At 39.3% G+C, this 15,675-nt stretch overlaps 1 protein-coding gene across 4 annotated transcripts in view; it reads right to left on the bottom strand.

Moving 5' to 3' along the window:
- The window catches only part of CCP110 (centriolar coiled-coil protein 110), a 31,355-nt gene that overhangs the window by 14,053 nt on the left and 1,627 nt on the right, over positions 1-15,675 (bottom strand). For all 4 annotated transcript variants that reach the window (XM_075564569.1, XM_075564572.1, XM_075564570.1 and 1 more), the window contains exons 2-4: positions 10,518-10,673; positions 7,894-8,022; positions 2,626-4,243 (exon numbers count right to left, since the gene is read on the bottom strand). In XM_075564569.1, the coding sequence (XP_075420684.1) occupies positions 2,626-4,243; positions 7,894-8,022; positions 10,518-10,658 (1,888 nt within the window). In that variant the 5' untranslated portion in view covers positions 10,659-10,673. The remainder of the gene's footprint in view (positions 1-2,625; positions 4,244-7,893; positions 8,023-10,517; positions 10,674-15,675) is intronic.

The following is a 15,675-nucleotide window of genomic DNA, read 5'->3' as shown; positions in this document are numbered from 1 at the left end:
CTGTGACAGTTGGGCATTAAGTAAGGAAGACTGAAGACGAATCAATGCATTTGACGTGTGGTGCTGGCAAAGGATATTGACAAAGTACCATGGATTGCCAAGGAGAGCAAATCTGTCTTGGAAGAAGTACGGCCAGAGTGCCCCATAGAGGCAAGACCAGTGAGACTTCATCCTATACACTCTGGACATGTTGTCAGGAGAGACTAGTCCCAGGAGAACATGCTGGGGAAGGTAGATGGGCAGTGAAAAAGATGGGAAGGTCTACAAAGAGCTGGCTTGGCACAGTGGCTACTACAAGGGGTACAGACCTAGAAACAATTGTGAAGTTGGTACAGGACCAGGACCAGACAGTGTTTCCTTTGGTTGTGCATATGGTTGCTTTGGGTTAAAATTGATTTGATGGCACCTAACAATAATCTTTTTGGAAGCAGACTGTCTCATCTTTCTCTCTCAGAGCCATGGGAAGGTATGATCCTTAATATCCCAACACTTAATCCACTGCACTACCATTAACGATCACAGCCTTGAAAACCCTATGGGTCAATGCTACTGTTTTATAGGGTTGCTATGCATCAGGATCAACTCAACAGCACCCAACAATAACAACTTTTTTCTACTTCTTTGCTCTCCCCCTAATTCTTTACTAAATATATTTTATTTGGCTACAATAATCTTCATTTGTCATACAGAATTTTTCATAGGCAAGTAAAGCCACAAAAGCAGACTTGTAATCCTTCACAAGTGAAAGCCTCTCAGCTCAACCAAGGAACTGAAAGCAGGCGTCCATTCTGCTCTATCTTCCAAACTTTACAAATCGAGTATCTCTCCGGGGCTCTCTCCCTCAGGAGGTGCACGCTAGCTGTGGGCAGCTCTCAGCATACCACACTGCGTCCCTTGAATGCAGTCTCAGATGCCCAGCTGGCTCCAGGATTGGCTTCCTCAGCATCCTGACACCCACTGGCCCTGCTCTTCTGGAAGCACTGGGGTATTCTGAATAGTCATCACACTATGTTACCAACCTGGAGGATCCAAGGTGGCTCCCAGATACCAACTGTTTTTATTAGAGCTCCTATACTGTTGTGCAGGGCAAAGGCTGTCTCCCCAAACCCTATTTTCCTCATAATCCTATAATATTTAAAGTGTGTCACTTTATTGAAACAGGACTTTTCAGGAAGATAAATGCTGAAATGTCTAGTCCAGCAGTTCTCAACCTCTGGGAGTCGAATGACCCTTTCACAGAGTCGCCTGATGCCTAACAGTAGCAAAGTTAGAGTTATGAAGTAACAACGAAAATAATTTTATGGTTGGGGGGGTCACCACAACATGAGGAACTGTATGAAAGGGTCGTGGCATGAGGAAGGTTGAGAACTACTGGTCTGTGTCTAAGAACTTAAATTAACTGGTTATGTTTTCCTATCAGGGATGAAATATTATTAAACATGAAACAAAGTAAAATGGAGAAAGGCAATGTTTTATCAAAATGCTGCTAATGTAACACTAGATGCAATAGGAGTATCATTTATGATATTTTCTCTAATAATTTAAAGTTAAATTGTTTGCTGAACATCCAGTGACATGAAGTGCTCCTTATAAATAAAATAGCAATAAATGCCAATCATAATGGCCTGGCAGATTAAAATGATATGTCGTTTCCTGCAAGAACTTTCCCCAAAGTTTATTGATAATTTCCTCTAAAATACCAACTAGACTATAAAAACTTCATAATTTACATAACAAAGGTCATTAAAGAAAACATTGTGGTAATTATATAATCATTTGTCAATCTGAGGATTAACAGTGTAGGCAGGGGTGGAGTCTAGTCTGTCAATCAGATCATAGCCAATGAGGCCTCTGTATGGCCATAGCCTTCTCCTGAATTCTGTTTTTCCTCCTTGAAAGTGGGAGAGACTCTTTGCTCACTTCCTTGGACGCTCTACTGACAAGACACATGGCACTACGCTGACAGACCCAGCGCCCTGGGTCCTGGAGAAGCCACATGAAGACCCCTGCCAGCGCTGAGATACTTACAATGCCACTGAATCCAGAGACTTTCTACCCACTGACCTGTGATCATCCTGCATTGGTGGGCATCATTGCATGTGTTTTGCGAGTCAGAAGACTTTATAAATTGGTAACGGACACATGGGCTAACATTGGACTTATGGACTTGATCTGGACTGGGCTGGGATGTTTTCTCAATGTTTAATTCCTCTTGTAGATAAAACTCTCCCTTATACGTGAGTGTCTCCATGAACTTGCTTCTCTATCTACCAGACCAATGGCAATGAATGCTATCGAGGTTACGGGCGTGGATGCTAACTAAAAGGTTGGTAGTTTGAACACGTCAGCACAGCCACTTTTCAGAAGTCGGCTTCTGTAGATGCACTGCCTTGGAAAGCCTATGGGACAGAGTTCTCCTCAGTCTTAGAGGTTTTCTGGGAGTCAGGATTGACTCAATGACAATGGCTTCGGTGTTCTGGGTTTTTTAACTCTAGGCTAATAACATAAATGAGACTAAGTACGTTGATGAACATAGGAAAGCAATTGGGATTTTTTTGTTAAAATGTCAAAGTATGAAAGGTACCATATGCTTTACAGGCATCAAGTGATTCCAGGTTTCCTTACCTTTTGAACTACTTTCTAACACTGTGTTCTTGTTAACGCGGACAGAGGCCTTCGGGTATCTTTTCTCTAACAAAGGCTGCCTTTCCTGGTCAGCTATTCCAGTTGTACCATAGGGGTAGTTTTCTTTCTGCAAACTATCAATCTCTAAATCTAGTTTCCGCTTAACTTTCTCAAGACTGTTTTCCAAAAGCTCTTCATTTCCATAGGACATCCTGGGTGTGCCCAACTGTTGTCTACTGTTCTGGTTTTGCATCAGTAAAGGAGATGGGTTCTTCACATCATAAGACTTATTCAGTTCCATCTGGAGGCTGTCGTTTTTCTCTAGCACACCGGCTAACTTGAGTCCACTCACGGTCTCAAAGTTGTGGCTCACTACACATTGACTGGGGCCACGTGGTTCATGCGATCTCGGCCCTGTGGTCGCATCCACTGTGTGTGGTCCTCTCCCATCGGATGTTATCTCACCTTCCTCGGCATCAAGTCCATGAGTAATTTTCGTTACTAGTTGGTTTCCTGAAGATGGACATACCTGATTTGATTTACTTAACGTCGTTTCTTCAGCGGTTTCAGACATATTTCTGTGGTCATAAACCTTGCTTGGACAACCTTCAGCTACATCCAGTGGTAACTTTGGCATGGTTTTTGGTATGTTTGCTTTCTCATCAGTATCTTCAATAATTAAATCCACTGCCTGCACTTTTCCTTTAGGGCTTAATTCACAGGCATTTATTGGGTTATTTATGAGTATATGACAGGCTGATGATGGCCTAGAACGTCTTCGATGCATCTTAGGACTCATACTTGGCTCAGGACTAGGTAATTTGGCATATGAACCAGTAAGACTTTTGTTAACATTACTTTCAGGAACACGAGTGGAAATCACTTTAAAAGCAGAGTCAGAATCTAAAACAGTTGGATGGCCAGCGTGTACAGTTGTATCTACTTTAGAAAAGCTCCCTGAAACAGATGTATTTGTGCTGCTTGCTTGAGTGGAAGCACCTTGGAGAAGAACATTTGACTTGTTAAGGCTTGGTTTGTCGGGAATGACGGAGTTTTTGCCTGTCAACTGGGCTTTCTCCTTTCCATAGTCGGTCACTTGAACAGCATCATTCTCTTTGTCTGAATGACTCTCATTAAGACTCCTTTTTGCGCTGCTTCCCAGACTGCGTCTGGATCGTTCTCTTTCTATATAATCTCGTGATTTTTTCATCAGGTTTTGAAGACTCATTATATAGGGATCAGGAGTGACTTCTTCCAAAAGTGATGTATCCTGTTCTTCATTTTTGGGGACGAGGCTATCAGAAAATAGAGTCTCTTGTGAGCTCTTTGGAGAAGCTTCATTTTTTATATAGCTAATACCTGAACCATCACATTGCTTTAGAGACCTAAATCCTTCTGAGTCACTAGCTAAGTCTATTCCGTTAGATTTAAATTGGTCCTCATTACTCAAAGGCAAAATTCCAGTTAATTTTTCAAGATGTGCTGAAGTAGAGTGTTCCGGGGGGCTTGGCAGCCTATTTGGAAGTGTAGCAGGAAGAGTCACGTGTGTTTTGGAATTAGAGTAAACAGTTTCTGACTCCCACTGATCAAAATCACTGGCATTCGGTGCTTTTCTAACCTGAAAAAGAAATTTTTAAAATTAGCATTCCCTCACACAACCAAAAACTCTTTGATTTCATTATTTTCTAAAAAAAGAACTGAGATTGAAGATTCAGTGCTCTGATCTTTAATAAAAAATAAACTAAGATGACCTGCACTCAATGGTATTTTATTTCAAACGGGGATGAGACAGAAATTGCGCCAGTCTGTGAAAGAAAAAGAAGTTATCTAATTTGATACAAATATGTATCAATAAATGCATGTGACGAAACCCTGGTGACACATTGGGTTAAGTGTTTGGTGCTAACTCAGGTTGACATTCTAAGGAACTCTAAGAAGCTGTTCTATATTTTCCTATGGGGTTGCTGGGAGTCGGAATCAAGTCAATGGTAGTAGGTTTTTGTTTTGTTTTGGGGGGATGTATATATGTGAATTTATGTGGATAAATACAGAAAAACAAACATATACACAAGATGTTTCCAAGAGTTCATGGAAAATGGAATTAAAAGATAATGGGATTTTTCCACCCACATTTTGCAGGTCTCAATCATACATATACACATATGGATCTATGTACCATTTAAGGATAAAAGCATTTATTCTAGTTATGCTATTAAAGTCACCATGGTTAGGATGCAATGTTAAGAGTTAAATAACAAGTAATTAAATATCTTACATAAATGATCAGGATATTGGTTAAGCAAAAATAATAAGACTTCACCTCCACTGATGCCTACTCCAAATCTTAGCTAAAATCCCTCTATAAAATGAGGCAAGTCATAATGATAGTGGATGATTGCTCAAATATACAGCTTAAGTTACTTAGAATTTTTTTAATTCAACTTAAAAACAAATTAATTACCAGAAAATTCAATTACACTAATTGATAGTTAAAAACAACAACCTGCCAATGTAGTTTTGGGATAAACAAAAGAGGCAAAATTTTGAAAAATTAAACTGAGAAAAACTACATACACAAAAGACACAAAGAAAAACACTAATGACATTTCTTCACCTGACTGCGCAAAAGAAAGAGTAAACGAAGAGGGTTCTAGAAACGAAGCCAGCAAGTAGCAAACATGACGATCACGTACTTATAAAATAATTAAAATACTGCCATAGGCTCTTGAATCCTAAGCATAAAAATATTTGTATGTTGTTTTCGATACATGCTTGTTTTTCCCCCGTAGGCTATATATGGCACGCCTGTTTCACTTTTCAAATCCCAAGCCATATAATGGTTTCCAGGTGCTACTCAGTAAACAATACAACAACGTGAATAAGCTTAGTTACTACCTCCGGACCACAATAAACCAAACAAGAACACATGCATGAAAACCGTGGACATGTTCATAGGTTTAAGAAAAAAAAATCATTCTTTTTTAAAAATCATTCTTTAGCTTAAAATATTTTACATTTTTATATTGAGCAGCTATAATTTTTATATTACTAAAATATGCTGTTATATGTTTTTTTTTAATTTATCACAGAATCACAGGTTTTAGATGTAAAACACCTTAGTTAGAAAGCTATTTACATTACATAAAATTTTTCTATCTTTATAATTAAGTCACTGCTACTGATAAGAGTCCACAACACAGGGAATCCATGCTAGATAAACCCCTCAGGGCCAACAATAAGAGTAGAGAAACCAGGAGGATTAGGGGAAGGTGGGGGGGGAAAGGGGGAATCCATCGCAAGGATCGACATATAACCCCCTCCCAGGGAGACGAACAACAGAAAAGTGGGTGAAGGATGACAGAGGATTATGTAAGATGTGAAAATAATAATCTATAACTTATCAAGGGTCCATGAGGGAGGGAGGGCGGAGGGGAGTGCATTGAGGAGCTGATACCAAGGGCTCAAGTAGAAAGAAAATGCTTTGAAAATGATGATGGCAACACATGTACAAATGTGCTTGACACAATGGATGAATGTATGAATTATAATAAAGATGTAAGAGCCCCCAATAAAAGTATTACATAAAAAAATCATTGTATTGGGGGCTCTTACAGCTCTTATAACAATCCATACATCAATTATATCAAGCATATTTGTACATATGTTGCCATCATTATATTCTAAACATTTACTTTTTATTTGAGACCTTGGTATCAACTACTCTTTTTTCCTTCCCTCCCACCCTCGTGACTCCGTGATACATTATTATTATTTTCATATTTTACACTGACTGCTGTCTCCCTTCCCCCACAGTTTCTGTTGTTCTTCCCCTGGGAGGGTGGGGGGTGGTTATGTGTCGATCATTGCTAATGGTTTCCCCTTCCTCCCCTCCTCCCCCCACCTTTCCCCTACCCTCCTGGTATCCCTACTCCCATATCTGACCTGGATTCTGTGTGTCATGAACTCTTATCTGTACCTGTGTACATACTCTAGTCAGTCTAGCCCGGAGTCAAAGGCAGGGCTGGGGTCATGACAGTGGGGGGTGAGAAAGCCTCAAGGAACCAGAGGAATAGTGTGTGTTTCATCAGTGCTATGTGGTGCTCTGGTTGACTCATCCCTTCCTTGTAACCTTTCTGTGAGGGATGTCCCACTGTCTATGGATGGACTTTGGGTCTCCACTCCGTACTCTACTTCTCCTCAACAATAATTTTATTACTGTATATACTTGAGTATAAGCCGACCCGAATATTAGCTGAGGGACCTAATTTTTATTACTACAAAACTGCATTAAAAATGGGCTGAAAATTTTGGCTTATCCACAAGTATATATGGTAGTTGAAGATTTCTTAGCTTCCTCAAAAAATAAAGCTATGCCATTTTTATTTGAATAATGGGAAAGATTTGCTGTGAAAGCATCTACCTCTTATTGTAAAATTAGAGCTCTGGGTTATATATTTTTTAATTTTAATATGGATAGTAATTAAATTTAACAAAATAAAATTATTCCTACAACACAGACAAATGGAAGCCAGTAAGAAATATTCTAAGGTTCATTACACATGTGTTTCATGGTATAAATCAGATAAATCACAAGTCTCTAAGATTATGAAAAGAAAATATGGAACTAGCAAAACAGTACTATTGGTAATAGTAGAAATTATTATTTGTTCAACCGAATGAATTCCTTTTTCTTTTTAGTATAAAATGACCCAGACCTTGAAATTGTTTATATATATTTAAACTAGGCTAAGCAAACATAAGTGCAAAAGGTGTAGGTCTGCTTAAATGATTTACATTTGGATCTAGGGAATTCTATTTGTCTAATCTAAATTGTATTTGTTCATCTAAGAGTGTAATTGTCATTAAACAAAACAAAACATGGGGGCAGTTATTTACTGAGAATGAGAATAAGGCCATTTAGTCCATAATCTGATAGTTTAGGGATAAATTACAATGGTCAATTCCACCATTTTGTGACCACAAATGCAATGTTTTTAGAGTCATACGAAGCAGACAATAAGCCGTTGTATTCAGTGCATGTCTCCATTGTCTAAACACCCTCTGATTCAAGTACTCTGTGTTACTAACAAGCAAGTGAATTTTCTTTGGAGTAACTGAAATATCACAAATTATGAAGCTTTCAAACTTAGCAGTTAAATGTACTGGTAACTAACCAGTACAAATATACTCTGGAGGTGCTAGCAATACTTAAGACAAACATTCTTATACATTTTAAAATTACAATCTGAAAGAGCTTAAATGACACACCTGGACATTTTCAAGAATCTCTTGGACACGAGTTAATAAAGCCTTCTTCCTATTCACCTGCTTTCTTGCTTCTACATCAAGTGCTTTCTGCTTTTCCTGTTGCATCTCCTTTTGTCTGTCAATGTTAAGCTGTAAAATATAATATGCACTTACTGCTCAATGCTAAAACCATCCTCAAAACAGGAAGCTTTTAATAAGAAAGTTTAAGACTATATGCAATCGACAAAGCTAGACTACAGTGAAAGAAACTGGAACAATTGCTGAAAGGTGAGAGATTGACAGAGGTGAGCATGAGGGATCTGTGTCGAGGAAATGCTCTGCGGACTGGGAGTTATCAGGTGCAGGCCACGTAGCAAATCTCGTGGAGCTACAACATTGAAGATCCGGGAATTTCACGGTACACAAATACTATGAATTGGGAAAAATGGGAGCATTGAAGAAAGGGAGGGCTGTTAAATTATCAAATGTTCTAAAATGAAAGAACTACAATTAGCTCTGCTGTGAGCTGCTGAGCTTTCCATGCAGCAACATCTTCAACTCTGAATCTTCTAATCAGTGCACAATTAAATTACTCTGCTGCCAGACGCACAAAAAGGAAAAAGGCCTGAAAGTTTAGGGTAAAAGAAACATATGTGATTTGCCTCCAAAAAGACAATGTAGTCTTTGCTCCTTTTCATTGTACTCAACTATAAAAATAAAATGGATCCAATTAATCAAAGGCTTCCAAGCAATCTTTTTATAATGGATTCAACTTCCTGGAAATTTAATCACGGCCGTAAGGAGGTAGGAAGATTATTTTCGATTTACACAAATGGAATAACATGTCACATAATAAAATTACTCCTAAACTGCAATATTCACCTACTAAACACAACATAAATGCGTGGATCTAGGGCCATCATCTTGCTTATTAATTAAGTAGTAACTAATAGGGTCACTATGAATCAAAATCAACTGCAGAGCAATGGATAATGGAATTAAAGACCATAAACAACACACTCAAACATTTTGGTCCAGATTAAATTCATTAAGCAACATATCATCAAATATTGTATCAAACTATTGTTCTAAATTTTTAGTTTACTTGCATGATGCAAAAGATCATTTCACAGTTTACTTGCTAATCAAAAAGAGAAAGTGTCTACCTGTAAAGAGGCATCTGTTAATCACCACCATAACTAAGCATCATTAACAGAGGGATAACTGGGCACTGTGTTAGGTCTGATTTAATTTAATATGAAGTATGTAGGATCCTCTCAAAAGAATCCTTGCCAAAAATGCTTAACCTAATAAATCTAATAAAACTTTTAGAATTAATTTTCAGCTTCTAAAAAGCAAAGAAATGTCAGAATAATTTAATCATCACCATGAGAAATAAATGGTTCAAACTCCAGACCCCAGGCTCCAGAGCCTGGTCCACACCCACTTCTCCTCAGCGTCTCGGAGCACATGCTCCACACACAGCCATGGTCACAGCTCGGCAACCCGGCCATTTAGAACTGATTCATTGGATTGGTGTGTATGCATCTAGAAGATGGGCCAGTTCATGTACAGTGAAGTGATTTGTCAAATTCCCCAAAATGGAATTGCTGAGTCAAAGGTTATGCAAACTCAAAAATAGTATCAACTTATCTTCTCAGCAAAAGTGCCTCCCTTTTCACCCACAACCTAAGGAATGGTATTTGTTCTCTGCCAATCTAGGAAGGAAAAAATGCAGAGTCATTTTTGTTTATCTTTACAATTCTTTAAGTATGAATAAAGGTTACCTATCTTTTTAAATGTTTATAAGCCTTTATTTGATTGTTTTGTGAACTGCTTATTTATGTTTTTCAGCCACTTTTATATTAGTTCCTTTACTGACTTGTAGGAATATTTTAATATATTAGGGAGGCTTGGTAGTGACTGCACTAAGAGTTAGGCTGCTAACCAAAAAACGGGTGGTTGGAAGCCACCAGCCGGGTCTAAGGCAGAGAGCTGTAGCTGTAGCAGTCTGCTCCCATAGAGATTGACAGCTTGGGAAACCCTATATTCTACCCTGTCCTGTCGAGTCACTCTGAGTCAGGGTCATCTCCATGACAGGTGTTTCCAGCATCGCTGGTATGTTTAATGTGGGTCAGTCACTCTACTTCACAGTTCCCATGCTCTCCCATGGGCAAAGCTTCCCCAGTCTGAGAATTCCGCCTAGGTGGTACCACAGTGACAGACGGGGAGAATGAGGCTGGAGGGAGACTACAGTTTGAGCCTGAGCATGCCTCCAGAGCTCTGGTCATGCTTTCACCGTCACCCTATAGCCTTTAAACTAAAACACATGTGGTACACATGAAAAACAAAGGCTACTTCCAAAACCAATCTCACTGCCATCAAGTCAATTCTGACTCCTGGAGCTCCTACAGGACGGAGTAGAACTGCCCCTGGGGCTTCTGAGATGGTAACTCTTTATGGGAGTACAAAGCCTTGTCTTCCTCCTTTGGAGCGGAAAGGGTAGCAGACCAACACATAATGCACTATGCACCCAAGAGTCCTCAAAGGCCTGGAGGAGGGGGGAGAGAAAGTGGGGCTTCAATCGACATTTTTCAAATAACATGTTCCACATAAATCATCAGAAAAGCAGATGCTTTACTCACCAATGGAGAAAGGACAGCCACTCCATGAAAGCGAATTAGCGAGATGCTTTCCGACTGCACAGGTAGAAAGTTCTCCCTGCATAGTGACGCTTCCTGGATTTTGGCGAGACTTTTCTCACAGAACTTCTCATACTCCTCCATTTTCCCACAATCACACTACAAGAGGGAATTTTTTTTAATGTGCTGAGCAAAACAGATCTTAATTATTTGGCCATCTTGTAAAACACTGAAATATTCCTCAAATTTTCAATTCTTTACATTGTTTCCCTGATTAGGAGCTAATTCTTGGGAATAAGAAAGTACCTCAAGACCCAGGTAACCTGTTAAAATAGTTCTCAACACTGTGATGTAAATCTGATTTTGAAGATGACTAGCTTAGAAAAGTATTAGGAACATCACAGTAAAATAAAACCTCCTTAAAGGAAACAATTCTATGCTACTTCACTCCACTTAGATTCTAAAAAGAATAGTAGACTTTAATAGGACTTAGCAACAAAGGCAAAGCTATTTTGTAACCAAACACAAATTAATTTTTGATCCTAAGAATATATTTTGACTCCTGAACACTAATAGACTTGGTCAGAGACCAAACCTGAAAACCAAATTCACTGCCATACAGTCGACGCCAACAGGAGAGAACTGCCCCTGTGGGTTTCCCAGACAGTGACTCTTTATGGGAGTAGACAGCCCCATCCCATGGAGCACTGGGACTTCCAATCCACTGACTTTATTATGCCTACTTCTCTCTTCTGTTTCTAAACAGTTTTATTTGCACATAATCTACATATCATACAGCTCAAAACATCAAACAAATCAAGAAGAATTGTATAATCATTAGCACACTCAGTTTTAGAACATTTTCTTCTTTCTTGTACCCCCTATTATTAGCACGCCATCTCCCCTCACCCCCCAGCCTCCCTTGCCACACCCTTAGGAAACCATCAGTCCAGTTACTTACTGTCTATAGAGTCGCCCATCCTGGATTTCACATAGTGAGAAACATACAAAAACAAAGAAACAAAAAAGCTAACAACACTAACAAACTAAAATAGAGAAAAACTTCAGTCGAAAAGCAGAAAATATTAAAAATTAGAACAACTTCAAAATAGGTCAAAAGGGCGATGGAGATGATAAGATGTTAAGTTTTAACCAAACTGCATCTGCCGAAATCCACTTTCCAATGTGCCCTGCATGACAGCAAAGCTATTCCCCTCTGGTCAGAGGGGACTCACCCGAGACTTCATCCACGTGTGGCTCACCTTCACTTTCTTTTTTCCTAACTGAAACAACATTTAAACTATACCCACTTCTCATTCATTGACATGGTTAGGTTCCAAAGACCATGTGGTTATACAAAAATTAGCATTGTTAAAATGGAGAATGATCACATGAGATTACAAAAATGGAAGCAGATTACCTCATTACATAACTACTCATAACTGAGGATCATGATCCAGGCAGATTGACACATAACCTTAACCACTCAGTGTTTGTTACTGCCAGACATAGGTCATTGAACACGCAATAGTGAGAGTTTTTACTACAGAAATAAGTGCAAATGACAAATGATGAGTAGATGTATGTTTTTGACCAGTAAGAACATAGCCAGACTATCAGAAATAAAAAGTCCATGAATTTCACAATGCCTAGGAAGCAATGATTCTGGTACTGAAAATACAGGGAACCAGGAAGGATCAGCCACCATATTCATTTGTCTCAAACCAAAACCAAACTCATGTCTAGCAAGCATTAAATCTTATTGCCTATTTGCATGGCATTACATGTGTGGTACTGGTTCTTTCAAATAAGCAAGGGAAAAATAAGAAGATATCTAAATCATAGCTAGCAAAGGTATGGAAGCCAGAAAACATAATACCATAGTATTTCTTTAATAACAGCAAGCTAACAAAAAAGGGAGAGAAGGCAGGACATTTACTTCATGATATGGAATGTATAACAATTAAAATATGATTTTGTCTTAGGCCTCAAATCACTTTGAGTTACACTACGGTGGTAGGGATAAATTACAGCTCAATTAGAAATGAAGAAAAAGCATATTCAGAAATATGCTAAAATTCTAAAAAAGTAAGATGCTTTGCAAGCTTTCACCCATCGACTGTAATTATTTATATGTTCATCTTATGCAAAATGGGATTTAAGTTTAAAATGAATGGTTCCCTAGAGTAGGAATGAGATTTTGCAAGCTTATGCTCATAAAACAAAAAGTAGTTGTATAATATATGGATTATGTGCCAATAAAACTGTTAAAAAGGGGGGGGAAACCAAAACAAGTTATCTTACTGTATTTGTCTAGATTAAAACCCATGTTAAGATACCTTAACAACCAAAATTATGCACCACCAACAAAGACATGACAGTAATTCAAATGGTCCCATTTTTGATAAAACATTTCAAATATTTTTAACACAGTAAATGTAGTTAAATTGATTCTAACTCATAGTGACCCTATAGGACAGAATAGAATGGCTCCACAGGGTCCCCAAGACAGCAAATCTTTAAAGAAGCATCTTTCTCCTACAGACCAGCTGGCAGGTTTGAACCACCAATCTCTAGGTTAACAGTCAAGTGCATAAACACTGAGTTACTAGGGAACTTAAATAGATTCTCCACACAATTAATATAATCTTTTGTAAACTCGAGCAAAGCATGTAATTCTATTTTAAAGAATGAGGAAATTTAAAGAAATTAAATACTTCATAGTAATGGTTGATATCTTACTTAACAGCATCATATAAATATACTTCATTCCTTTATAAAGTTAAATCCATGTCCCTTAAGCAATAATAATATATTACATGTGTTGACATAGTAACAGACTATTAGTAGACCATAATTAACTGCACACAGCCATCTATTAAACATTCAAATAAAGGTACAGATTTAGAGAATACAGAAACTACCAAGTGACGCTAGAGCATGACTGGTGGCTTCAGCCTCCGTGCAGCTCTCGCCTCCTCAGAGGCTGCCTCTCCCTACGTGCGTGCCTCGGTCACTGTCACAGTGCCCTGCTCTTTCTCAGGGCCCATAGTACGCACCACCATCTGAAATTATTCCAATTTTTCCTTGGGTTTTGTCTCTCTTCCTCCACCCAAATATTAGCTCCACAAGCAGAGGTGCATCCTCAGTCTTGTTCACCTCACTAAGTAGAAGATGGAGTAAATAAAATGGGATAATTCGTTCACACAATAAGGTCAGTGAAGAGACAGAAAGAAAAAAAATAAAAGCTTGGGGGGATGGCTGGGAGGGAGGGGAAGATGAGGAGCTGATATCAAGGACTCAAGTAGAAAGCAAATGTTTTGAGGATGATGGTAACAAATGTACAAATGTGCTTGACACAATGGATGGGTGGATGGATTGTGATCAGAGTTGTACGAGCCCCCAATTAAAATGGTTTTTTTAAAAGAAGAAAGATAACAACCATGAAGAGGAAGGGAATTTCGAGACAGTAGAGCCATGGGGTGGGAGTTCATTGTGCTCACAGGGAACCTGTGTGTGGCTCCCTTGCTCTACCTGCACAACTGCAGCTAGAACAAGGGATTACTTCCTGGTTTAAGAAGAAGAAGGATGTGCCTCACGGTTGCTCAAACTGATGCTGAGCGCATAATCAGAGAAGCAGGCCTGTACGAAGGAGCCAGCATCAGGGTTGAAGGAAGGCTATTCTCTTAACCACCTGCAACGTGCAGATGACACAACCTTGCTTGCTGAAAATGAGGGCTTGCAGCCCTTCCTGAAGCCTTCAGTATGCACTACAACTCAGTACAAGAAAACAAAATGCTCACAACTGCACCAACAGGCAACAATCATGATAAATGGAGAAAAGATTGAAGCGTTTCTTCTTGCTTGGATACATTGTCAATGCTCATGGAAGCAGCAGTCAAGAGATCAAAATGCAGTAGGTAAATCTGCTGCACAAGGCCTCTTTAAAATTCTGAAAAGCAAGGATGTTACTTTGAGGACTAAGGTGTGCCTGCCCCAAGTCACAGTATTTTCAATTGCCTAATATGCATGTGGACGCTGGACAATGAATAAGACTGAAAAAGAATTGATGCATTTGAATCATGGTACTGGAAGAGAATATTGAAAGTATAAATCTGTCTGTGCTTTATACAATTGATGTATGTATATGTATGAACTGTGATAAGAATTGTATGAGCCCCAATAAATTGTTAAAAAAAAAAGTATAAATCTGTCTTGGAAGAGGCATAACCAAAATGTTCCTTAGAAATGAGGGATGGTGAGGCTCTATTCTCATGGTACTTTGGACATGTTATCAGGAGAGATCAGTCCTTGGAGAAAGACAGCATGCTTGCTACAGTAGAGGGGCAACACAAAACAGAACGGATGGGCTGCCACTGGGGCTGCCACACTGAAGTAGAACAGCGATTGTGTGCACGGTGCAGGACTGGGCAGGGCTTCCTGCTGTGGTGCAGGGGTTCACTGAGTCGGAGCTGACTGGACGGCACTTAACAACAGTTGCATGGTTGACCCTATTGCATGCTACCTCTACACTAAAAGTTAACCATTTTAAAAGTTAGCAGGTCTTACCATATGATTAAGCAGGAGGGCACAATGTTTCTCACACCACAATTAACAGTCAGCCAAGTTTTATTTTAAGAGAGCGTTTGACTCCAAGGCCACCCAACCACAAATCTACTGCCCTATACTTTAGCATCAGGCATTACTGGTCCATTTCAATGACCAGCTGCAACAAGTTCAGACATGCCTTGTCTTCTCTCTTTATACCACACAGGACTACTGACCCTTCTCCAAGAGAGCTAGCTTCTTGGCAAACGCCATAGACTCGAGACTCCACTCACCGCTCATCAGTGCTACCCCAAAAGAGTAAGGAATAGGAATGGAGAGTGGCAGAAGGAGCAAGTACAGGCGGCCTGGTGTTTCACATCCCAGCTGTTTGTTTACCCATCCAGCAGTCCTTTGACCATATTGTTAGGAAAAATAAATCCCAAATTGCTCCACCTTCAGCAATTAAGGGAATAAAAAGCCAGCTTACCAAGGAGTCAGAGCACAAGCTGATGAGGGGAATAATATCAAGTGAATTGGATTAATCGAGGTAGGGGAAGATTCCCCAGAGAGCTCACTCACTCACTGCCAGTGTCAATGCGGACTCACAGCGACC

The sequence above is a fragment of the Tenrec ecaudatus genome, chromosome 12 (genome assembly GCF_050624435.1).
Source record: "Tenrec ecaudatus isolate mTenEca1 chromosome 12, mTenEca1.hap1, whole genome shotgun sequence".
In the NCBI taxonomy this organism is placed as follows: Eukaryota; Metazoa; Chordata; class Mammalia; order Afrosoricida; family Tenrecidae; genus Tenrec; species Tenrec ecaudatus.
Note: the sequence above shows the minus strand (reverse complement) of the source record. Positions and strands in the feature narration are given on the sequence as shown.